At 53.6% G+C, this 25,819-nt stretch overlaps 1 protein-coding gene across 3 annotated transcripts; it reads left to right on the top strand.

Moving 5' to 3' along the window:
* Positions 1–38: 38 nt before the first annotated feature.
* On the top strand, positions 39–25,018 carry GDNF (glial cell derived neurotrophic factor; the record flags this gene model as incomplete). Of its 3 annotated transcripts, none has more annotated exons than XM_080679346.1 (3): positions 39–75; positions 4,548–4,646; positions 24,534–25,018. In XM_080679346.1, exons 2-3 carry the CDS (start codon positions 4,574–4,576, stop codon positions 25,016–25,018), a joined length of 558 nt encoding a protein of 185 aa, XP_080535472.1. In that variant the 5' UTR covers positions 39–75; positions 4,548–4,573. The 3 variants fall into 3 exon arrangements, with proteins under 3 accessions (XP_080535472.1, XP_080535471.1, XP_080535470.1); XM_080679345.1 differs by lacking the exon at positions 39–75 and adding an exon at positions 2,857–2,955 and having other exon boundaries at positions 4,548–4,721; XM_080679344.1 differs by lacking the exon at positions 39–75 and adding an exon at positions 3,944–3,964 and having other exon boundaries at positions 4,548–4,721.
* Between the last annotated feature and the right edge of the window lie 801 nt (positions 25,019–25,819).

Genomic DNA, 25,819 nt, shown 5'->3' on the forward strand with positions numbered 1-25,819 from the left:
GATGGGTGTACTGGCTGGGACTTGGGGCTCCTGGAGTTAATGTCCAACCGGGGGTCTGCGGAGACCGGATCCGAGGTAAGTGGAGGCGCGGGCCCGGGTGGAGGGGGCGGGTGGTGCCTGGAGTCGCCGGCGGGCACGGCAGGCAGCGGGGCGCCGGAGGCAGGGGGCGCGGCTAGACCCCTGGGCAGGCGGCGGGATTGGAAAGGGGAAAGACGAGAGGGAACCGAGGCGCAGGGCGACGAGAAGGGAGAGAAGTTGAACGCGAGAGAGGCCGGCTTTGCGGAGGGGCAAGTTGCCCTCCCGCGTGAGCAGAGATCTGGTGCCTGTGGACCCCGGAATGTTCGAGAGGGGCAGTTTTCCTCCCCGACTCGGCGGGGCGCTCTCCTGCCAACTGCGCGGTTGGGGGTCTTCTTTGGACCCACAGCGATCAGAGACAGTCCTCCGGGGACGTGCGTCTGCATAGATACTGCTGGGAGTGAAACTTACTGATGATCTTGTTCCGTCTGTTCCGAGGGGACGCTGCGAAGGTGCCGAGGACCTAAAATAGAGGGTTCCCTTCCTCCGGGCGCGGGCGGGCTTACATTCCTCGCCCTTTTCGGAACCCGGCGGCTTGAACGATGCTAAAGCCTGCAACCCCAACTATCCATCCCGTCGGGGTTAGGAGAGGGTCTCCCTGGACAGGTCAGGACTCGGGCCTCCACCTCAGACACACACTTGAACCTCCCCAAGGCCTCCGCCGGCCAGCGACGTGTTATTTTAATGACCTCTTTCCTCCTGTGCTCTATGCCACTTTCCCCATAGCCGCCCCCCGCCGCCCCCCCCCCCCCCCCCCGCCACCACCTTGCATCCCCTCGGGGCAGATTTCCTGGCGGTTTGATTTCCAGCCCCACCCGGTGAAAACGAGCCCTCATCACGGCAGGGAATGTACTTTCGCTGGACCACCACCACCCACCCCACCCAGCCTTTGGCGCCCCCCTAGTTTGGGCTGTGGAAAACCCGCCCGCAGAGCCGACGCGCGCGCGCCCCAGGGGGGCGGGGGCTGCCCAACCCCACGCTCCCTACTTTCTGCTTATTGGCGGGACTCGCACCGTCTTCCGGCCTCTGCCACGGGTATGTCAGCGCGCGCTCGGCTCCTCGGGATTTTGAATCTAGGCTCAAAGTATCCCAAGGGAGAGATGCCGCTTCCAAATCACGCACAAAGCTCTTCCCGCAAAACCCTCCAAGCCAGAGCCACTGCGCTCCCGCCCGGCCCGGCCAGGTCTCGCTCCCGCGGTTTCGCAAACGCCTTCGCCTTGCGGGGAGGGAGGGACAGAGCTGCCTTTTCCACAAGTGTTAGGTGTCCGGGAAGCCCGCAGCGTCCTCACTCACACTCTCTCAAGGGGTTCAGGTGACCCCGAACCTGAAACCCGGCCTCGGGCCTTTTAACAGAAAGACCCCTCTCCAGAAAGCACCCCTCATTCTTTTCCTTCCCCCAGTCTTGGGTCCCAACACTGGGAGAATAAGTCCTCTGACAGTCTGGGCGGGACACGAGGCACAGTGAAGTAAAGCAGTCCATTTCCGCAACTTCTGTCCTTACCCCAAAGGCAAACCCCGCGCCACCTCCCTTTTCTCTGCCTGAGATCTGGATCTTGAGGGCAAAGCCCCAAGAAACCTCCCAGCCTGCCAGACGCAAGAAGGCGCGGAGGCTTTGGCGGCGGGAGCGCTCACCCGCGGCGAAGCTGTCACCCCGACTCCCGGGATCTGGGGGGCGGATTCTAAATGTAGGTTGCGGGAAAACCAGCCCCGGTGCGGTGAACAGAGAAAAACTAGGGAGAGAGGATGGAGAGGTGGGAGCCCGGAAAGCGGGGATGCTGGTGAGGACACCCAGAAGTTCCGGGAGTCATATGGATTTGGGGCGGAGGGTAGGGGGAGCGCTTGTTCACCGGCCGGTTTTCTGTTGAAAATGACAGCGCAGCCTCCCCGCCTGTGTGGGCGCTGCGGGCCTCCGGCGGTTTCTGGTGCCCCCTGGTGCCGGGAACTCAGAAGCGCCCCGGGCGAGCGGCTGCTTCTGCGGGCCCTGCAGCTCTCGGGGCGGAAAGGACCACCAGGGGCCGGCGCCCGCTACGCCCCTTTGGCCCTGCGGGGACCGGCCTGAGGGGTACAAGAAGGGGTGCGGAGGCACCCGGCGAGGCCGACTCGGGAGGAGAGCTTGGGGACCGCACGTGGCAGCTGGTTAAGCAACTCGCGCGCATAGGAAAGGCGGCAGAAATGCGTCGGGCAGATGTGCCTTGAGAAAGTGACCGAGACAGGGAAGCCGCGGGCCGGCGGGCGGGGCAGGGGGCCGAAGGGCGCAGAGAATGCCTCCTTGTAGGCCGCTGCGTGTGCCCAGGTCCCAGACGCCCCCCCTCCGGGAACTAAAGAGCCGCTCTGGCCCGAGCCGCCCCCACGGCGCTCGGAGGGGAGAATTCGCCCTCCCCAGTCCGGCTGGTGGGGGAGCTCTTTCGGGGCCTGCGCCGCACCAGCCGAGGGCGGGACGTGAGCCCGCAGCCTCCCCTGGCGAGGCGGGAGTTTTCTCCCGGAGCCTCTTCTGCCAGCCTCGCCACACTTCTAATTGAGGATCTCCACGTCCCATTTAAAAAGCCCTCCGTCGGCCAAGCCGGAGAAAAGGAAAGCCCCTCTTCATGCGGAAGAGAACTCTGGTGCCTCTGTCGCTTCCTGCTGGCGAGCATCGCGAGCTGGGATGGCGCTTTAACCCCGCGCCTGCCCGCTCCTAGGGGCCGCCAGCCACCTCGCACGCACCTGGGAGCTGGCCCCGCGAGTGGGGCCCGAAGGCCTCGCGCCCCCAGTCCTCGCTGCGAACGCGCGTGGCTGCGCTCCTGCTGCCCGGCCCGGGTGCGGTGCCGCCGGGGCCGTGCGCCTTGCCTTTCCCCGGGGTTGTGAACCACCCAGCGCGGCGCGAGGCGCCCGGAGCTGCAGGTTGTCCGAGTTCCTAGTCCCTAGCGACTCCGGGAGCCCAGCAGCTGCGTGGCGACCCAGCAGACGCGCTAGGGATGGAAAATGCATTAGTCTCCGCGGCGGTGGGTGGGAGGTGGCTGCCCAGTTAAGCGCTCCCCGGGGTGGCCTGCACAGGAACGCCGGCGGGAGCGCTGGGTGGACGGGAGGAAGAAGGGGCGGCTGCTGGAAGGAGGCGGCGAGCCTGGGAATTCAGAGCGAGGACAGGCGCGCGGGTCGTTGCACCACCTGGAAACCGCCTTACTCTTTCCCATGGAAAAAGTTCGGGGGTTTTCCCAGAACCCGTTTTATTTGGAGGAGAGGGGATAACCGACTTGAGAATTCCCTTGGAAACTGGAACACTGGCTTTGGGAAGGTCCTGGATAACACGCACCCCGAGGTGCCGGCGTTCCCTCCCACCTCCTCATTGGGTGGAGTTTAGCCCCGAGGTGACCAAGCCTTTTCCTGGCCCGTCCCGGGTTGCGTGGCCCTCCTCTCTGGGGGTGTGAGGGCCGTGAAGCCTAAAGGAGCCCCCAACTCATGGGCGGCCTAGGCCTTCCGAGGCCGGTGCACCCCCCCTCCCTGCCCCCCCCCCCCCACACACACACACAGAGGCCAGGACTCGGGTACAATCGTCCAGGAGTGACTATGATAGGGCGCGGGGAACTGGAGACTCATTTGGGAAGGGAAGGGAGTGTAGACGCGAAATCTCGCAAAACTGCAACATTAAAAGTGTCCCGTATACCACGAAGGATTAACATTTTCCAGACAAACGCCGGCCCTCCCCGTGCAAGCTGCAGCACGGCTTGCGCGCTTGCTTTTTGCTCCTCGGGGCTTTCGCAGACGTTGGTGCATGTGCATGCCTTTAAGAGGGGGAACTGGTATTTTAAACCGAGTGGATGCTTCGGGGAGTTATGTAACTTAATACAGATAATCCCACACCGGCCCACAGTCTCCACGTCTCTACTAACGCCTGCTTCCCACCACCAAACAGGTGGGATGAGGTGTGGGCGGCCGGTGGGGTCGGAGGTGTCACCGCGCCTGCCGCCGCTTAGCGGGGCGCAGGATCCGGACCCCGGGCCCAGGGGCGCTGGCTTTTATTCTAAAATACAAGATCTGGTCGCTTATTTGGGCTGAGAGCCGCTTTCCCCGCAGCTGTCTGGAGAGGTCTCTGGCTGGGGCGGCGCGAAACGCAGCGTGGGGGCTTCCTGGTCGCCGCAGAGAATGGGGGTGGGGGGCGGGGGCGCGCCGGAAATAGGGACTGATCAGGAGTCCTGGCGTCCTCGAGGTGCCCCGGGGTCCTGGTGCCGTCGTATGGGGCCTGGCGGGGCAGCGGCCCTGGTCAACCATAAGACCCCGGGACAGGGTGCCGGAAGGGAAAGGCGGCTGCGTGTGGACCCCGAGAGAGGGTCGCTCGGGTCGCACCTGGACGGGGAGCGAGTAGGAGAGGCCCAGAGCGCCGCGGGACTGCGGAGGCCTTGGAGGGGGGCGGGGGCAGATGTGGGGGGCGCGGGGCTGCTGCGCCCAGGGCGCCCGGGCCTAACCGCGCTCTCCGGTTCTCTCGCCCGCGGGCGCAGGTGCGGCCGCCGGACGGGACTCAAGGATGAAGTTATGGGATGTCGTGGCTGTCTGCCTGGCGCTGCTCCACACCGCGTCCGCCTTCCCGCTGCCCGCCGGTAAGAGGCCTCCCGAGGCGCCCGCCGAAGACCGCTCCCCCGGCCGCCGCGCGCCCTTCGCGCTGAGCAGTGACTGTAAGAACCGTTCCCTCCCCGCGGGGGGCCCACCGGCGGACCCCCACGCACCCCACCCACCGCCCGCACGCACCCCGGGCCAGCCCAAAGGCAGCATTACCTCCCGACTCGCGCAGGCGCTTCAGGCTGCTGCCCAGAGGCCCCAGCCTAGGCTGTAGATGACACGTGCTGGTTTGCCCAGGACAGAGGGTGTCACACTGTGTGCTGTGCTTTCAGCATTCCGATGGACAGGTATCTTCTAGATCGCCACCAACCACAGAACACACAGTCCTCTCCTCTCTCTCTCTCTCTCTCTCTCTCTCTCTCTCACACACACACACACACACACACACACACACACACACACACACACGTGTTTTGTTTCCTTTTTCCTTTCTTCCAAAGCCCTTGCCTGAAAGCAATTGCGTCTCCATCCTAAGCGCCCTTGCCAGGGAAGAGGCTGGGGTTTCACAAGCCAAACCCGCCTCAGAGGAAACACAGGAGGGACAGGATTTCCAGAGCAAGAGCTGGGCGGTGTCAGACCTGCTGGGAAAAGCGCCTGCTCTGGGAGGACAGGGTAACCGTGCTGGCCGGAGCTGGGGGGAGCGCTGCAGTTCACCCCACGCAGGACAATGTTAACTCTTAAGACAAGAAACCAGGTTGTGCCAATTAGAAGATACGTCTGTGATGGCGCCTCTCACAGGTGTTTTAGAGGGCACTTTATTAGGCGTCAGCTGTGGTTTAATTTACCCTCCGCTCTCCAGAGGTGTATCTGTTGCCTGAAGCCAGGCATGCTACATTACAGGTTAGAGGTCATGAGTGGGGGAGGCGGGATGTAGGTAACGAAGGCATAACATTTGACACAATCCCCAAATAAAGCAATAGTGAGCTCTAGCCAGGACGTCATTCTGGCTACTCCCCCTCCCATGGCCCCCCAGCTAGTTTGCACTTGAAATATTCTGTGGTCACAGGCACAGCAGAAGTAGTCAGCTGTGTGGTAAGAGTCCCCCAAACCCTGAAGCCTTGGGCTAAGAACAGCCAAAATGGGATGCCTTTATTATATGCTTCTTTACAACAATAAAAGCATCTTCTGCCAGCCGTCCCCAAAAAGTTCATTTTCCAAGGCAAATGAAGACTTCAAGAGTGACTTAGGTTAGAAAGAGGACATCCTTGAAATTAAAGTAACCGCTCCGAGAGTTTCCGTCACTCAGTTGTACTGCAGAAACCTATTCTTCAAGGCTTTGGTCTCCAGCGCGAGTTTCCGTCTCAGTCTCTCTAAGTGATTCTGCAATAGGACCTTAAATGTAAAATGCCCCTCAGTGCCAGTGTCTTTCAAATGGCGCCCGTGTGAGCTAAGTGGCTTTTCATTCATTCGTGTAGCTTAGGCCGGGGACCGGAGACACCGTGGTAGCTTAGGCCGGGGACCTGAGACACCGTGGTAGACGATGGTTCTCTAACCGGGACGTGCAGGAGGGAACAGTGGCTGCCAGATGATTCAGCCCCTGATTCCTGGAGCCCAAGGTAGCAAATCAGTGTCCTGCCTACCTGGGCTTAGTAAACGCTGGCGCCTGGTCCTGGCTCTGCTTCCACGGACTCTGTGACTTTGGGCAGTTACTGACTTGCTTGAGAACTCAAGAAACCATTTAAAACTGTAAAGGGAGGACTTTCTACTCCCACATGCCAGTGGCTGTGAGTTTTGCCCCCGGCCCTCCTGCCCCTGCCCTAGTGTCCTTTGGGAAAAGTCTCCTAAGAGACCCCTGCTCCTTGGAATCACCGGGGGGGGGGGGGGGGGCGGGGAAGGGGGGGAGGGATGTGAATGACTGTTGACACTGTGCCTCACATGAGAGGTTCTGACTTACTGACTTAATGGGTTTGGGGGGTGGCCTGGGCCTCTGGAGACTCTGGTCTTCCCCGGGTGAGTCTGATGTGCAGTCAGGGTTGGAATCACTATGACCTGCTAATACCCTAAGAAAATCTGTGCCTCCAAGGTACAGCCAATCACACAGCAAGGCAGCATTATTCCTGCTGACGGGGGAGGGGGGAGCCTGTTGTGGGGGGAGGGAGATTCCTTCTCCTTTCCAAAACGGATGTTGAGTCACAGTGGACAGGACTCTGACTACTCCGCTTACATCCGAACCAGCAGAACCCACCCAGTGCTGCTGTCTCTATGGGAAGACCCAGTAGATCCTAGAGCAGCCGTGGGCAAACTACGGCCCGCGGGCCGGATCCGGCTGTTCTATGTGGTTCTCTTGCTCTCCACTCCGCTCCTTTACTTTGAATTTATATTAGTTCACACAAACACTCCATCCATGCTTTTGTTCCGGCCCTCCGGTCCAGTTTAAGAACCCATTGTGGCCCTCGAGTCAAAAAGTTTGCCCACCCCTGGCCTAGAGGAAAGTTGCAGAGAAACTGGGCTGCCTTCTAAGCCAAACTGACTTCTTTCCAGGTATGTTCAGTTCGGTAGCAAGCTGTCAGCGCAGGGAAAGCGGGATCCTGACAGTGTGCAGGCTCTGAACACTCGACCATGTCAGCACGGCCCTGTCACGGTGCTGACATTTATATCCTGCACTGTACACCGTGCCACTGGGTAAGGCTTACGCAGAAAAACATTAAGTCACTTGTTCCATTTGAAAACATAACGTGCCATAAATCCTGGCCCCTCTTCCTTTCGAATGCGGTAACTTAGTGACGGAGCAAAGGCTCTTTGACGCCGCCGGTCATTCTGTGCTGCTCAGAGGGGACTGGGCTGCGCCCCGTCCATGTACTCGCCCTGGCGCTGCCTGTGTCCCGCTGGTCCCAGTGTCCGCGAAGCAGTCGGGATTCGATTCCGAGGATGAACTACCCAAGTGGAAGTGGTCAGTGGCTCACTTGCTTCCCTAGAGGTTGGCTACAAAGTAAATGGGCTGTGGCCGCCCCTTCTAGCAACTTCCAACGTGTGGAAACCACGGACTTGTGATTTTCCTTGTGGGGCACCCAAGACGCTTCTTCCCTTTAGCTCTCTTTGTTCTTTTATTTTGCTTTTTGCCCGTATCTTCTCCAAAGGGGGTTAAGGTGGGCATGAGGAATCGAGAAGGTGGAACCCACAGGCGGCATAGCACTTTGGAGCCACAAAAAAGCCCAAAAAACAGACTGTCCAAGAGTTCCAGGGTGGCAGGAGGCGGGTCCGCTGGAGCTGGGGCCAGAGTTTCCCCAAACCACGGACAGCCCTTTATGGGGGCGGAAGGACTTCAACCATCGACTAAAACCATCTTGCACAGCTTGCGTGAATGTATTAGTTCATCACAGTCACATACCGGGTCTCAGCTGTGGGCGACAGCTCTAACGGTGTTTCACAGAAAAGGCATAAAATGTAAGTGGTTTTAAAAAGCTGTGATCTGACAGCGTGATTCACTTAACGAAGAGTTCATGTGTGGCTGTCTGTGCCAGGCACTGTCCTCGGTGCTGGGAGCCCTTGGGGACACATAAAAGACAGAGGCCCCTGCCCTCATGGAACACACTATCACGTATGTAGAGGTGCGGTCCGATTTGGTAGCATTGCAAACTAAGAGTAAATGTGAAAAACCCTGGACTGACTGGTAAAGTGGGCTTTTTGGTGGGACTGGAAGCGGCTAGAGGAGACACTGAGCATTGTTAAGCTGTAATTACAGGTCATCCATCCACAGTTTGTTGTAATATAATGGAATTACTGGCGGCCAAGTCACAAAATGGCCTAGAGCAGTGGTCGGCAAACTCGTTAGTCAACAGAGCCACATATCAACAGGACAACGATTGAAATTTCTTTTGAGAGCCACATTTTTTAAACTTAAACTTCTTCTAACGCCACTTCTTCAAAATAGACTCGCCCAGGCCGTGGTATTTTGTGGAAGAGCCACACTCAAGGGGCCAAAGAGCCGCATGTGGCTCACGAGCCGCAGTTTGCCGACCACTGGCCTATAGGAACAATCTTCTAAATCAAGCTAGCAAGTAAAGCACGATACAACTGAAATATAATTCACAATATTATTAGGCTAGAGCAGGGGTGGGCAAACTTTTTGACTCGAGGGCCACAATGGATTCTTAAACTGGACCGGAGGGCCGGAACAAAAGCATGGATGGAGTGTTTGTGTGAACTAATATAAATTCAAAGTAAAGGAGCAGAGGGGAGAGCAAGAGAACCACATAGAACAGCCGGATCCGGCCCGCGGGCCGTAGTTTGCCCACGGCTGGGCTAGAGTCTCTTCCTGGGCTGCAGGAGGTCCTTCATCTGTAGGAGGGCAGAGAGCAAGAAATTAGGGCATTTCAATAGCAAGAGCTCAAGTCCCCCCATTCAGTTCAGACTATGGTTTGGATCCCAGCTTGCCACTTACCCAGCTGTTACTTCACATCTCTTAAACCTCAGCTTCCCCGTCGGTAAAATAGGGGTGACATTAAGCCTGCCTCGTGGGTGGCTGTGAAGGTTAAATGAGGCAATGCTCCAGAGATGAGAATTGTAGTGGCTGTTTGTCACCCTCCTGTTTCCAATGGCCCATCGCCCTGCACCCAAAGAGCGCCTTTTCTCCCACCACCTCAGCCAAGAGGCCACTCTGCACGGCGGAATTTCAAGCAGCGCAGCATAATTCGGAGAGTGAAAGCAATGCAGGCCTTGGGGGGAGGCTATTTTGGGCCCCACCGTCATGGGGTTGGTCAGCCTTGCCTGGGAGTCTGCCCCTGGGTCAGCTCCCCCTGGCGCTTCCCAGGTTCTGCTTCCCCCATCTTCTAAGCTCACATAGTTCCTATGGAATTTTCCCCATCAGATCCCCATAGTCATGTTGGGGAGACCCTCTTTCCAATGGAGAGAAAGGAGCCAGGGCAAGCTAAGAGCTTTCTATGTGAGCGGTCATGGGGCTGTGAGTTGGAGGCCACCTGTATTGAGAGACTGTGTTTCTGTTCTGAGTGATCCCAGCTGGATATTTAATTTAAGATGTTTCATAAACCCAGCAAAAAACTTTAGTGAACTTTAGTAAATGTTCAGCCCTTGGTTATCCAGCTAAGGACATTTCTGGTGCAACCAGCTGGTTAAATGGTAAGTTTTCAAATGTAATGTGATGGGATATAGAATAAATACACCACCCATCTATTGCTTCGTGTAGCTCTAGGGACTATAGGAATGAGCAATACTGTAATAAAGTGACTATCTGAGCTACAAAGGGGCTCTTGGGATCAAGAAATTGCATGTTGAAGGAGAAAAAAAATTTTTAAATAAATACAGGGGCTGGGGGAAGAAATTGCATGTCAGACTTTTAGGAGTCACTGATTCCTCACTTGAGATCTGAGTCCACCATCTCACTCTGGCCTCAGGCTCAAGACCTATTTCAAACTGTGGCTGTTTAGAGAAATCTATTTCAGGCTTAATTTGAATTGGCCCGTCTTAGGACCTTCGGCTGATCCAACAGCCAAAGAATTCTGCTCAAAAGATTCTACTTTTGCTGATATGAAAATAAGAGCTTTCTGGCATGTTCCCCTTCCAACATCCCTTTCATCTTTGTTTATTCAGTACCAACCTTTATTCAGTGAAAACACTTGCTCTTTAATTAATCACTTGAGCTCCATCAAGAAGCAAGTATTAAGTATCTCTTGCGCCAGGCCCTATGTGGCATCTAAAGGCAAAACTGTGAACTTAAATAGCTTATGATCTAGTTGTAAACTGTGGATGGGCAGATGGGTGGGTGGGTGGGCGGTTGTCAGTCTGACAGATACCTTTGTCTGCCAGAGGTTTATGTTAGCTGCGGTCACGGTAAGAATTCCTAGCAATGAGGTCACTGGAGTTTGGAGATCACAGCAGGAAAGGATTGGGGGAGAGGGAGGATCTGAGCTGGTACTTGAAAGATGGGTATTAGGAAGGGGAGGAAGAAGGAAAAGAGCACATTTCAGACCAAGGAGAGGCATGGGCAAATTTGTGGCCGCCATATGGGGAGGGGGTAGGTGGTGGATACAGGAAGAGGCCAGACCCGTCGCCAAGCACTGGGAACAGGTGGCGGGAAGTGGTGTGAAATTTAGGATATCTCCGTAGGTGATACCCAGATTATGAGATGCTGTGAAATCCAGGAAAAGAAGGTGCTTGCTCTGTTCTTTGATGGCCGTGGGCGCCCCTGAAGCTCCTGGCGCAGGCAGGTGGCAGCGAGTGGGATCTGGCTGTAAGCCACCTCACCCTGTGAAAGTTACACAGGTGGCCGGCTGCTCACGAGTGGGGTCTACAGCACAGGTGCAGTCTTCACTTTGAAATGTGGTGCCTTGTGTTTCAAAAGCTTCTAGGTACAAGCACAATTGAGTCCACCTGTCAGGGGTGGGCAAACTTTTTGACTCGAGGGTCACAATGGGTTCTTAAACTGGACCGGAGGGCCGGAACAAAAGCATGGATGGAGTGTTTGTGTGAACTAATATAAATTCAAAGTAAAGGAGCGGAGGGGAGAGCAAGAGAACCAGATAGAACAGCCGGATCCAGCCCGTGGGCCATAGTTTGCCCAAGGCTGGACTAGCTAGTACCTCTTAGTTACCCCCATGCTAACCCTGCTTTTAACAAATAGGTTTTATGTCTTGTCCTAAAATCGAAGGTGTTTGAGCCCCAGCAGACGAGAGAAGATATTAGTATCCCCATTTTGCAGATGAAGAAATGAGACCTAGAGAGTTGTTCAAGGTCACAAATTCAGGAATGGTGAATCCAGAATTCAACCCCCCAACTTATAGCGCCAAAGCCGGTGATTTGGGCTCCACATAGACTGTGCTCCCCTATCAGAAGACTAAGGTAACACAAACACTGGTTTGTTAAAATCACATCCACTGCCCTGCTGGTGTGGCTCAATTGTTGGAGCATCGACCCAAGCACCAAGAGGTCACCAGTTCAATTCTCGGTCAGGGCATATGCCTGGGTTTCAGACTCGATTCCGTTTCTCTCTCTTTCTCCCTCTCCCTTCTTCTCTCCCCCAAAATCAATAGAAACATAAATTTTTAAAAAATCTCTACCCTTTAAAAAAAATACATTGACCAACACCGAAGCACAGATTCCCAGGAAAATCAAGCAAGCAAGCCAATAAATCCCTTGCAGGCCCTTTCCGTGATTTTGTTTGGGCTGCGTGGGGTCTGGGCTCATATTATTAACGGCCACTTCACAGACCAGGTCAGCGTGTTTTAAGGAGAGAAACGTGAATTTCTCTACGTACTCCGGTAACACCGATGCCTTGGGCAATGAGAGAAGGCTCCCTAACTGTTAGGGACATAGCAAGGTCTCCTCAAAGCTTGCTAGGCTTACGCCTTTGGGAAGCTTCTGGAAGATGCTTCTTCTCAGATCCCTCCTCCTCTGCCCAGGGAATGGGGAGTTCACATGGGAACACGCGCCAGTGACTACCACAGGGGAAGCAGGAGTGGGTGTGCACGGGCAGTGAGGGTCGCCATGGGAAACACCTAGTCAGCTCGGTGGACACAGAACCCACTTTTGTACGACTTTAATAACTGAGGTGGGGAGTCATGGTTTTTAATGTGTCAGCCTTTTTATGCTTCGGGAACTTGCGCCCAGGATGTTGTAAACCATTGCATACGTCTAAGATGATGTCTATAGCTTTTTATCATAAGATCAGTTACTTGTTTTTTTTGTTTTTTTTTTTTGTTTTTTAAATATATTTTATTGATATTTTACAGAGGGAAAGGGAGAGGGATAGAGAATTAGAAACATCAATGAGAGAGAAACATCGATCAGCTGCCTCCTGCACACCTCCTACTGGGGATGTGCCCGCAACCAAGGTATGTGCCCTTGACCGGAATCGAACCTGGGACCTTTCAGTCCGCAGGCTGACGCTCTATCCATTGAGCCAAACCGGTTTCGGCAAGATCAGTTACTTGTACCCGATGCAATGTCCAGCCCATTTGGGAACTGTATCTGTGCTTCCCATATATTTTTGGAAAAACCTTGACCCTGCAAATTTAGCTTATTCAACTCCTAGAGAAATATTAAACTAATCGGCCCAAATAAATTGACTTTTTGGTCAGAAAAGGGCCAAGTTCATTTTCAAGTCAAATACACATGTTAACATACATCCATAAAAACCATCGCACTTGTAGATCTTAATTATAGGATGGATGGATGGATGGATGGATGGATGGATGGATGGATGGATAGCCAGACAGGGAGATAAAGCACCAAGCCTCGCCAGAATGAAATACAGCACCACCTGCTTCAATATTTCTTGGGTTATTCATCCGGGACCTTCCCTCAGTAAGTGTTCATAGCACAGTGAGTCCTCACGTCCCCTTCACCAAGTCTCTTGTTGGCATTCTGCTTTGTTTTTATTTTCTGAACCATTTGAGAATTAGTTCCCAGCAAACCATCAAGTAGCTCAGCAGGTACCTCCTAAGAATAGGGAGATGATCTTATGGAACCACAATCCAGTTACCAGTCTCAGGGAATTTAACATCAATACAACACTGTTATCTAACAGATAGTCCGTAGTGAATTCCCCCAGTTCTGCCAATCATGTCTTTTATGGTTGTTTTCTTAATCGGGGGTCACATTTGATCGCCATGTCTCTTTATTCTAGAATAGCCCCCAAGCCTTTTTTTCTCCTGACACTGACATTTTTTAAAGGCCCAGGCTGTCTCGCCTGCTGCCCTGCAGACTTCCCTTCCGTGTGGATTTGTGATGGTTCCAGGTGATCAGGGTGAGTCAACCTCAGGACGCTAAGTTCACGGTGCTGGGCTCTCCCAGCAGGAGCTCTGGCCTCGGCTTGTCCCCAGGAGCCACGCCAGCCTGATTGTCCTTCCCTGCACCTTCAGTGTTACCCCCGGGCCGTGCCTCCCCACAGAAGGAGTGAGATGGGGGAGAAGCACAGCTCTCCCAGTGAGCAGGAGGGCGATTGAGAAAGGGGGGCCCGCTGCAGGGGTGTTCGCAGGCAGGCCAGTTCTGGGAGAGACAGCACGTGTGCAAGTTTGAGGATCTCGAAATTGATTCTCTTAAAATGACCGACAGGCACCCTGGAAAGTGTTCCTGGGACCCCAGAGGGGGGCCAGCCTCAGTCCCAAGGCACTACTGATCTGAGCCAGGGGGCACACAAAATGATTCTTCGTGGGCCGAGGAATCCACTGATGCCTGAAGGTTCATGTTCGGGCATTCTGAGAAACACAGAAGACACGGCACAGACTCCCAAGACAGGCCTGCTCTTCTGCCCACAGAACACAGACCACCATGCGAGGGGCCCAGGCCTCTCCCGGGGAGCAGCGGGACCAGGGTCTCATCCCCTGGGGGAAACCTTGCTTTGTCTACAGCCGGTGGAGAGGATCTTCGCGCCGTTGCCTCTGTGTAGACATCACTGAGGAATTGCCACAGACGTGATGACCATGTGGACTTCCTGAGCTGAAACCTTTCCTTCCATCCGGGGAAAGGGGTGGCCATCCCCGTTTTCAGGGGCAGTTGGGACTCTGTGTGGTTGAGCAGCTTAGCCCGACTCCAGACCAGAGCCCAGCACTGGCTCTTGCAACCATGTCACAAGATCGCGTCCCGCCAGCCCAGCACACGGCGACACGGCGACACGGCGACAGAGCTCTCTGGCTACGACAGAACATCAGCCAGGAGAAGAGCCAGGCGCTGGGGTTTCGTGAAGGGGGACGTTTCTGAATGAAACTTAGAACTGATTATATGAAGGGGCACGAGATTCATTCCAATAAATGTGCTCACTGCGGGCAGGGGTCGGAAGGCCTTCCTCACGCCTGGCCACAGGGCCTACCCAACAGGCGCAAATGATGGAGAACACCTTTCTCTCGCCCCCTCGCTTTTCCTTTCTTCTTCTCTTCGTCCCTCCTCTTCTTGCCCAGGTCCCCCAGGCCTCTTCCCCACAGCTCAGCTGGCCGCCGGGGAGGGCTGGGGGTCCCCGGGAACCCTGGCCTCTCGGCCACAGGCAGGCTCGGGTTCCATTGCTCCTGGGTTCCACTGGGGTTCCCTCAAACTGCCTGCCTCTGATGACACCACAGGGATTACTTTCCCCAGGGGCCTGCTGTGCACTTAATCTGATGGGGTCACCTTCTCCCCCTTCCCCGCGAAGGTGATTCCGAGGGCAGTAGCCGAGGCCCTGGGGCGCACTCCGCACTCATTAGCATGCAGGGTCATTGCTGACTGCGAGTGCTTTTTGCTCACCCCAGGTGTGCGTGGATTAGCTAACAAATGGACACCCTGTTGGCTGTTTTCCTGACTTAAAAGCAGGAGAAAGGACATTTTCCCCCCAGGGGAGCCATGCTCTATTACTGTAAAATTATTAGCATCACTAAAATAAAAGTATGGACACAGGTGGAAATCAGAGCAGGGTAATTAGAATCCGAGGAACAAAATGGATATAGCCTGTCTGCCTGAGTGACGGTTGGGTTTGGGGGAGGGGGAGGGACAGGGGTAGGTGGGGGTTGTTTTTTGGCTGTTGGTATCATGCAGCAATTTCCATTATAATTCGGACAAGTTTTTTTAGTTAAGTGGTAGGATTTAAAAAATTCAAGATACAGTATAACAAATAAGTGTGTGCGATACTGGTCCAAGTAGGTGGAGATGGGAAAGAAAATGACGTTGTGGTGGGCGAAGCGGCTGTTAAAAGTGTACCCCGGGCCCCGATTTCTGTTTCTGAAATGGTTTACAGTCTGGTTGGTCTTTTTCTTCTGCTTTGAGAAGGTCCAGAAATGCAGTTTTAAAACAGCAAAACACTGGTGTTTTTACAACGCAAATACTTTTCAAATAAACCCATGTCATTATGCCTTATTGTCAACAAACCACTGGTTGTGGAGGGCCGCACTGGTAGCTCTGGCAGTGGCCACGGTGGCTTCGTAGACTGCTCTGTGGGTGATTATTCTTAGCAAGGAGGTGCTGGGGACCCTCGCGAAGTTAACCCAAGAGGAGCACCGGGTCAGGGTGGTCTGCTCGCACTAGACAAATGCTCCATCCAAAACAAGGCAAGGACGCTTGTTACATAATGTGAGACGCACCACACTCCAGGGCTTAGTGACGGACGGATGGACTGTTTTTTTAATTTGTTCAAATAAATGGCCAAATTAACACTTTTAAGTAATAGCAGATGACAGAACTTGGTGGAATTTTCCAGGGAACCGGAACATTCTCAGGGACTAACATTATCTATTTCAGAAGTCAATGAAGGTCAAATGAGGACTAGGGTCGGCCGTGTCCAGGACAAGCTGTGGGGCTCTCGCGATCCTCTCGGTGGCTCCAGCCTCGGGGACATGAGCTGAGTCTGACCCACACATACTTCAAGTAGCAAAATCAGAGATGAATAAGAGAAGAGATTTTAGGGAAGTGGCAAGTTTCCTGTTTGGCTTTTGGATGCTGGAGACTGAAGGATGGCGGTATAGGCTGTTCTCTCGGGGGTCAGATGGAGACTGAGGTGGGGGGATGTCTCCCACTAGAATCTGGGGGTTTTGAGGCTCAAATGCAGGACCCGTTCTGTACATTTCTTCACCTCTCCTGATCAGGGCACAGGAAGAGGGCTGGATGTGTTGACAGATGCTTGGTGGTGATTATTTCAAATGCAACTGCGATGTTGAGCCAAGAGGGAAACTGAAAAGGTTGAGAATTAGAACCTGCAATACTTCCCGTGCAGTTTCCCGGCCCCTCGACAGTGGAATGCTGGGGGACACCCCGAGGTGGCCCCTCCCGGACAGAGGTGACCAAAAATCAAGGTTGGGCAGCACTGTCCACCAAGACTCTGTCCACATCTTTGGCTTTTAGGCCTGGGAGGGGCCCAGAGGGTCTGGTTGACCTCAGCAGGCTTTGAGTGACTAGTCCAAGGTCATGAGGCTGGGCAGGGCTGACCCAGACTGGCATCCCGGGCTCTGTCCTCTCCGGCTCTGCCACAAGAGCCCGCACTTGGTGCCAGGGTGCGTTTGAGGAGCTTCCGGAGACGGGGCCGCTGTGTCTGAATCTGCCGCTGCCCTTGGCTGCCGGTTTTCCGGTTTCAGCTGGGCCGCCGCCAGCTCTGCCTGTGCCCGAGGTGCAGGTGCCAGGACCGGGGAGAGAGGCCCCTGAGGCCACGCTCTGCCTTCGTGGGGACAGGGTGCTGAGTTCCGTGGGCAAGGCCGCCCAATATTAGAATGCATGCTGAATTTTCAACAGAAGGTGCAGTTCTCACTCCCTGCTCTGGATTTGGCGGCTGACCATGCGCAGGTGGAGTCAGCTGTTTGACTCTTGGGTGCTGGAGAGGGAAGGTCAGTGGCATAGGACGCCCGCTCTGTTCGAAAGCTGCGGGGTAGACACAGCTTTACCTGGAGACAGACAGGCGTCATGGAGAACTACATCGAGTTTGAGCTTTGACACCAAATCAGCTGGGTCCACATTTACGAGCCCCGTGGCCCTGGGCAAATGCTGATCTTCGCTGAGCCCCACTTTCCCGGTCTGTGAAGTGGAGAGAATATTCAGTCCCTACGTTAGCCTTGCAGAGATGTGGCTGGGTTTAAAGTTAGCTCTGTGTGGAAGTCGGCGTCCACCCTTGGTAAGGTGGTTTTTTTAAGTGCATCAAGGAAGCTGTTTTTTAAAATATGGAATGAAATGTTGCCATGTGAGGAATTATAAAAGACCCCACTATGTGATTCTGATAATATCTCAATAGTAGTGAAAGAAACTCATGTGTGTACCTGATTGAAAAAATAGTTAAAGAATGACATGAGCCCGGCTGGTGTGGCCCAATGGTTGAGCGCTGACCTATGGACCAGAAGGTCACAGGGCATATGCCCAGATTGCAGACTCGATCCCTGGGGCATGCAGGAGGCAGCCGATCAATGACTCTTATCATTGATGTTTCTGTCTCTCCCTCTCCTTTCCTCTCTGAAATCAATAAATATATATATATATTTTTTTTTTAAATGAATGACGTTAGTTGGGAATTTTCTTGAGAGGTTATATGAATCTTATACTGATCTTTTCATATAAGCATGCATGTGTTTATATATACATATATGTGTAGTTATCTATATCTATATAACTACATATAATATATATATGTATACACACACACACAAAAGCTGGCGGCAGTTCAGTAGAGAGAGAGAGAGAGAGAGAGAGAATACTATTTTTCATATACTTGGTCTACAGAGCAATGTGGACTTTACCTGGGTACAGGTAGGCAAAGAATATTAGGTTAAATGTCCCCCACTTGGGGGTTCCCACTTGCCTCCTGTCTGCGGGCAGCCCCTAGGGGAGCCTCTCACATGAGCAGGGGCTGCCCAGCACCTCCGCACAGCACACCCAGGGGCTCGCCCACCCAGCGCGGGGCACTGCCTGGCGTGCGGGCATCCAGGCGCTGGCTCCAGGCCGTCTCACCTTCCTGGCCTCGCGTGGGCAGCAGCTCAGCCCTGGGGTCCTCGGTGCGCTCACCCTTGCCCGTGCCCAACACGGATGCCGGGCGCTTTACAAGTACAGAGGCCGGTCCTCTCCAGAGCAAGCCACACCTCGGCCTGGGGCCCTGAGCCCCCGCGGCCTCCAGCTGGCTGGGAAGATGGCTCCTGCTTCCTGGGACCCTCGGGGACCTTCCCTTGGTCCTCCAAGCCCCCTTCCACTCTGGTCAGGGGGTCGTCCCCTCGCGCTTGTAGACAACCTTGCCCAGCCTCTCTCTTGGGCCCACGGCTTGAAGACAGGCTGAAGGCCGGCCTAGCCCCCAGCCTGGCGGGATGAGAGGGGGACAGCTCTACGAATATGACATGACCCCTGTAATTGAAACCCAGCTCACCTGGCCTGTGGTTAAGCGAAATCTGGCATCGGGAGACTACGCGGTCCAGCCAAGGCCAGCCTCCGCAAGGCAGCATCTGAGTTCTGTACTTTCAGCATCGCTGTTGCAGGGAATTCTCTGAGGCCTCACCGTTGTTCCTGTAAAAACTCAGTTAACTTTAAAAAATAGTCACTGTCCCAGCCCCTTGTTCCCGAGGGGACGTATTTTCCTCCATAATCAAGGGAGGCAGAGTGTGCCGTGAGCGGCTTGTTCTGGGAGTCGTGCCCCCGCACAAGGTCCCGCGTGTTTAAATAACTGTGTATACAAAGGGCACATCGACGTGGAAATAGTTTAAATAGAACGATGCCAGGATAATCGGTTGCAAACTGAAAAAAAATGACTTAAATGCATTTGGGTATTTTGATTTTTCAACAACTTGAGCTTTTACTTATTTATTTTAAATATTTTTTATTGATTTCAGAGAGGAAGGGAGAGATAGAAACATCGATGATGAGAGAGGATCAATGACTGGCTGCCTCCTGCAGGGCTGTCCCTGGGGATCGAGCCCACAACCCGGGCATATGCCCTTGACCAGAATCAAGCCCGGGACCCTTCAGTCCACAGGCCGACGCTCTATCCACTGAGCCAAACCAGCTAGGGCAAAAACTTGAGCTTTCAGATGGACCTGTTTTCCAACCGAGATCTCTCCCCCAAGTTGGTCTGGGAAGTGAGCAAGTGTTTTGTTGGTGGCTGTGTGTTTTTTTAAAGATTGTCCTCTTTTGTGGTTTGCAGGTATTTTACTATCGAAGTTAATACGAAGGAGGGCCATTCGTGTGGCTGGCAGTCTGCCAAGCCCTTTATAGCATAAAGAACAAAATGATATGACTTCAAGCCTTAATGTAGGGAACCATCCCAGACCCCAGTGCCTTTCGTCCCCTCGGCTGGGTGAGTTCCTGGAACACTGAGGCAGCTCTGGGCTCCGGCATTCGCCTGCCTGGGCCAGGTTTAAGGCCTCAGCAGGATGTCCGAGGACAGGCTCAGTGAGGTGTATGGCTCCTGGCACCCCCAGATACCCAGGGCTGAGGCCGCTCTATGAATGACCTCAGTCAGCATCAAAGGGCCCAGAATTGGGAATTTAGTTACAAGGGACAGGATTATTTGCTCTGTGGTTTAGAAAATATAATGTTGCCCTTTTCTGGTTTCCAAAATTTATATCCTTATAAAACTCCCAGCATAAATATTTTTGTCTCTATTTTTCAATAAGAAGAAAGGGGAGGAGGGGAACTCCTCAGCTCAATAAGAGTCACCTGTGGCCTGAACTTGGGACTTAAATACATATTTCCACATTAACAACAAGTATGAGGGAGGTTTTCCCACAGAAAGGAGAAGTCCTCATTAACGATACTCCTCCGCTGAACACATCGAACGTTTCTCAACTGCTTCCCAGTGCCAGGAGGCCTCTGAATTCAGGGTGCCCCTCACCCAAAAGCCTCCGTCGTTGGTGCAGTTACCCTGCCACTTGCATCATCCCCAAAAGGCCAAGTGGCCCTTGAAATAGAGAAAAGGGTCCCTGGCCAGTGTAGCTCAGCTGGCTGAGTGTTGTCCCATGCACCTAGAGGTCACTGATTTGATCCCAGTCAGGGCACATGCCCAGTTTTGGGCTCCATCTCCAGTTGGGGGGCATGCAGGAGGCAGCTGATTGATGTTTATCTCTCTCCCTCTCCCTTCCTCTCTCTCTAAAATCGATAAAAACATATTTTTTTAAAAAAAGATAAAAGGACTAAACAGTCTCATAATAAAGTATAAGTATGTCCCAAACATTATGGAGGAATGCTTATACTGAAAATCTATCTACTATTTACCTGAAACTCACGTTTAACTAGGTGTTCTGTGTTTTGTCTGGCGAGCAAAGCCAATGGAAAAAGACATGCAGTCAAAATGTCTTAAAAAGGAGGGACCATGTTTGTCAGAAACGTTGAAAGTATCTGGTAATAAATAAGAACATTATAAATGCTGATTCAAATCATTATTATAACCCTAGTCACATGAAATTGTAATTTATCATGTTATATAAAGTAATGAGTCTCTAAACCAGCGTAAGTTGAACTTTAGTAAATCAAATGTTTCCCCATTAGTTTATGTTAACATCTTAGTAATGTTTCATCCTCATTGATAATTAATCTTCAGTTGATTCTGAACTGATTTTAACTTTGTGTGTTCCCAGGTTTTTAAGTTAATGATCTATTTGGGAATTCTTCAATGGCTCTGGGACCCCATCCTGGGAGTCCTTTGTAAAACAAAGAGTCTTTTTTGCAATTTGAAGACTTTTCTTGATTAATCGCCCTTTGAATACAGCCGTTTTAGAAGTTCAAGCATGGATGTCTGAAACTGAGCACACCTAATTTCCCCTTTTATAGCTTATTACTGAAAAAAAAAATCACAAACAGCATAAGCAGCTCATTTTTCAAAATAAGGAGTTCATTTCTTTTAATTAGAGAGATTTAAAGTTTTGTTTTAAGAAAAAAAGAAAGCTTCCTAGGGAAGTGCAGTTAGGAAGTGTCGGAGGAAGTGACAGCTCAGCACCCTCTCCCTCCTCAGTCCTGCTGGGCAAACCGGGACTGGGGGGCAGGAGGTGGGCGTGCGCCCTAACGCCGGAAAGCTGCAGGAGGCTGGGGGGGGGGGGGGGAAGGTTCCACTTGGAGATGGCTCTCAGGTGGAAAATGACTGTGCCGATTGGTGGGTGGGGCACCATGGCACCCCTGTGAGGTGGGTGTTGGAGCCTTTCATTTCATAAGGGTGTGGTTCACAGCAGAAGCCAGAGTGCCCCCTGGAAAGATGGGCTCTTTCTGTCCCCCTCTTAATGTGAAGGAGTTCACTCCAAAAGTACTGAGGGCCTCCGGGGACCAGATGCTATTTCAGGCCTTGGGGCCCGTTGGTGAGCAAGCAAGCAAAGGCCCCTACCTGCTGGGGTTCACATCTGTCAGAACAGACGGGCTGAGTCATCCCGTGTGATGGCGGGCAGGAGGGTCAGGAGGGCAGGAGGGCCTGGGTCGGGGCTTGGGGAAGACTGCGTTCTAAACAGGAGGTGAGGGTGGGACTTGGTGGGGGGACATTTGAGAAAGGAGTTGAAGGGGACGTGGGAAGGGAGCCACGAGGTGCTCTGAGGAACAGTGTTCCAGCAGAGAGAAAACAGTCCGAGTCCCTGCTCGAGTATGGTTTATGGTTCTCAGCCCACACGATGTTGTCACCAGGAGCATTTGGCCTTTCTGGAGGCACTTTAGTCTGTCACTGAATGGGGGGTGGGGGGGCACACTACTGGCATCTAGTGGATAGAGACCAGAGATGCAGTTAAATATCCTACTATGCACCGGACAGCCCCCAACAGCCAAGAATGAATGATCTGGCCCAAAATGCCAGTAGTACTGAGGCTGAGAAACCCTGTGTTTGAGGAACGGTGAGGAGGCCAGGGATGCTGGAGGGAGGCTGGGAGGAGAAGGTGAGGTCGGAGGGAGCAAGGGCTGGGGGAGAGGCAGTGCTGGGTCAGGTAGGGCCTCAGGCCCTTGTGGACTTTGGCTTTTCCCCCAAGAGAAATGGGGAGCCATTGGAGGGTGTGGAGCAGAGCAGGGGTGTGAGCAGCATGAGCAGTTTTAAGAGTGCTGCTCTGGCCGCAGGTGGAAAATGGTCGGGAGGAGGGTAAGGTTGGGACGAGGGAGTCATCCTGGCAGGAGATGAGATGGGGCATAGGCCAGGGTGGAGTAGCTTCAGGACTTCTGGGCAACAGAACCGTCCAGTGCCAAATTTCAGACATTGGGCACCGGGGTGCTCTGGAGATGTCACACGATCCCACTCTGTTCATTACTATAGTTCATATATTATATAATATACTAGAGGCCCAGTGCACGCAATTCGTGCAGGGGCGGGGCGGGGGGGAGTGTGTGTCCCTCAGCCCAGCCTGCACCCTCTCCAATCTGGGACCCCTTGAGGGATGTCCAGCTGCCCGTTTAGGCCCGATCCCGGTAGGCTCGGGCCTAAACGGGCAGTCGGACATCCCTCTCACAATCCAGGACTGCTGGCTCCCAACTGCCCGCCTGCCTCCCTTCCTGATTGCCCCTAACCGCTTCTGCCTGCCAGCCTGATCACCCCCTAACCACTCCTCTGCCAGCCTGATTGATGCCTAACTGCTTCCCTGCCAGCCTGTTTGCCCCTAACTGCCCTCCCCTGCAGGTCCGGTCACCCCCAATTTCCATCCTCTGCCGGCCTGGTCACCCCTAACTGCCCTCCCCTGCAGGCTTGATCGCCCCCAACTGCCCTCCCCTGCTGGCCTGATCGCACAACTGCCCTCCCTTGCATACCTGGTCCCTCCCAACTTCCCTCCCCTGCTAGCCATCTTGTGGTGGCCATCTTGTGGTGGCCATCTTGTGTGTTGGAGTGATGGTCAATTTGCATATTACTCTTTTATTAGATAGGATATATAGTCTATAGATAGATAGATAGATAGATAGATAGCTGGCTGTGGTTAAGTAATGTCAGCTGGATTTTGTTTTACACAATAGGATACCTGATACGTGTTTTAACAATCTGTTCATGACAGAACAATTGGACCTGGGGTAGGCACAATGTAATCCTTCCCTGCTCTATCACAGTCTTGGAAGAAAACATTCCCTTTGCTAACAACTTTTTTGTGGTATATTTTGTGAAGGCACGTATAACCCTAAACAGACTCAATCTCCTGAAATGGGATGAGGGGAGCATAAAAGGCCTGGTACCTAATAAATGGGCATTCGAATTACTCGCCTCTTTCAGAAATGCATTAACTTGTTTAAATGGTTCATCCTCTCTCACTTGACCAGCGAAAGCAAATGCCGAAACACAGCAGAAAACACCAAAAGATAGCGAATTCCTGCTTCTACCCAAAGGGCTCAGACATCGTAGCAGGGGCCTCCTCGTTCCTCCATGCGATGGACGTCCCTAAGGTGCACAGGTCTTGTCCTATTTTAACCAAAGACAGTGGAGTCACGTGACAGCCTGCCGCAGCGGCTGGACCCACCCAGGGGTCACACTCCACGTGTGCACACACCGCATCTCCTTCCACTCACGGCCGACATGTCATTGTCATCTTGCAAAATTACCATATTTTTTTGTGTCTCATGCTGTTGCAAGAAAGTGGTAAATTAGCTTCTTTGTTGGTGAAAAGTAATCTGTTCTGCAGTCTCTTCGTGGTTTTTTCAGGAAGTTTTAAAATAGACTTGCCTTCATGAGCTTTTCATTTGGCTCAGTGGCTAGAGCGTCAGCCTGCAGACTGAAAGGTCCCGGGTTTGATTCCGGTCAAGGGCATGTACCTTGGTTGCGGGCACATCCCCAGTGGGAGGTGTGCAGGAGGCAGCTGATCGATGTTTCTCTCTCATCGATGTTTCTAACTCTATTCCTCTCCCTTCCTCTCTGTGAAATATCAATAAAATATATTTAAAAAGAAAAAAAGAACGATTCCGGCCCCCTCCACCGATTCCGGCCCCCTCCACCGATTCCAGCCCCCTCCACCGCGCAGAGGTGTCAGGTTGGGGAGATTTCAGGGAGGAGCCCTGGGTGGTAGCCATGCTGGGAGACTTCCCATCCAAAAACTCCTTTGTTCAGGATTTCCATGCATCGCCTACTTCAGCATCCCTCCAGGGCTTGGTAAAAGCGGCAGACTCCTTGGTCCCCTCCCACGCCCACCCCTAAGGATAGGACTCTGCCGTTCAGGTGAGCATCTTGGCTCATTCTCAGTGTCTGTGATTGCTACTCTGGGCTATGTTTTTAGTCTAGAAAACGGGCTCTGAGGACCAGCCTGCTCACAGCAACATGTTAAAAACGGACACGTTATTCCAACGAAAGCCGTGCCTCTAAGGATGTGTTTTCTACAAGGAAGTGTGTCAGCCACGGCGCAGTCTCTCTCCACAGAACCGTTTTCCTCCTGCGGAGTGTTGGAGGGTGCCTGTCGGCTCTGTTCTGGGGGGAACAGTGGTCATTCGCTGGCCGGGCGGCTGGCTTTGCTGTGCGTCCCGTCCTGGCGGAGTTTAGGCGACACTTTGGTCTGGAAGACGCCGGCAATGATCGTGGTCGCTGTCTCACATTTTCTCTTGTCTCTTTTCTCGTTGAACAGCCAGTATGCCCGAGGATTATCCTGACCAGTTTGACGACGTCATGGACTTTATTCAGGCCACCATTAAAAGACTGAAAAGGTCCCCGGACAAACAGATGGCCGTGCTGCCCAGAAGGGAGCGCAATCGGCAGGCCGCCGCTGCCCACCCGGAGAACCCCAGGGGGAAGGGCCGGCGGGGCCCCAGGGGCAGAAACCGGGGTTGCGTCCTAACCTCCATCCACCTGAATGTCACGGACCTGGGTTTGGGCTACGAAACCAAGGAGGAACTGATCTTCCGGTACTGCAGCGGCTCCTGCGAGGCCGCTGAGACGATGTACGACAAAATATTAAAAAACTTATCCAGGAGCAGGAGGCTGGTGAGTGACAAGGCGGGGCAGGCCTGTTGCAGGCCCATCGCCTTCGACGACGACCTGTCGTTTTTAGATGATAACCTGGTTTACCATATTCTAAGGAAGCATTCCGCCAAAAGATGTGGATGTATCTGACTCCGGCTCCAGAGACCGCTGTGTATTGCATTCCTGCTGCGGTGCAAAGAAAGGGACCAAGGTTCCCAGGAGCTTTGTTTGCCCGGAATGGAAGATGAGGACCAAGGTGGAGGCGGAGGAGGAGGAGGAGGAGGAGGAGGAGGAGGAGGAGGAGGAGGAGGAGGAGGAGGAGGAAGAAGAAGACAGCCATGTGGGAGCCTGGGACAGAGAGATCCAGCTACACAGACCTGGGCAGGAGAGAGGAAACAGCGTCTGGATTCTCCCGGACAACAGCTGATGCCATCAGAAGCCCAGGGCTGGTGTCCCTGGGGCGGGGGTGGGGTGGGGGTTGCCATGGTTTCATCTGCTGCAGCCCGCCGGCACCAGCCCACCAGTCACGGGCACAGTTGCGGATGCACTTGAAACTAAACCAGTGTGTCTCCTGTGGTTTGTTTTCACACATCTGGAGACACCGGGGAAACGGAATCCTGGTGTCATTCCTGGTCGTTACGTTTTACTGCTGAAAGCAAGAAAGGTTTATTGTTCTGTCACTCAGTGGAGACATACCCCGGAAAGCAGGGGGGTGGGCGGGAAGCAAAGACACAGAGACAGTAACCTTTGCATCTGAAAGGTGAGGCCTGAGGGTTACTACCACCAGCGTGCAGGGAGCGGCTGGCTGGTGATTCATTTTGAGCTTGGTGTGTGGGGTGGGAAGAAGTTGGCTAGGAACCAAAAAGGCTGTCCTCAAGACTAAAACCAACCTGCACGTATTTCCTCTAAGGCTTGGAAACAGGAAACGGGTTGCAGTTTTCGGCAGCGTTC

Source organism: Plecotus auritus (genome assembly GCF_963455305.1).
Source record: "Plecotus auritus genome assembly, chromosome: 7".
In the NCBI taxonomy this organism is placed as follows: Eukaryota; Metazoa; Chordata; class Mammalia; order Chiroptera; family Vespertilionidae; genus Plecotus; species Plecotus auritus.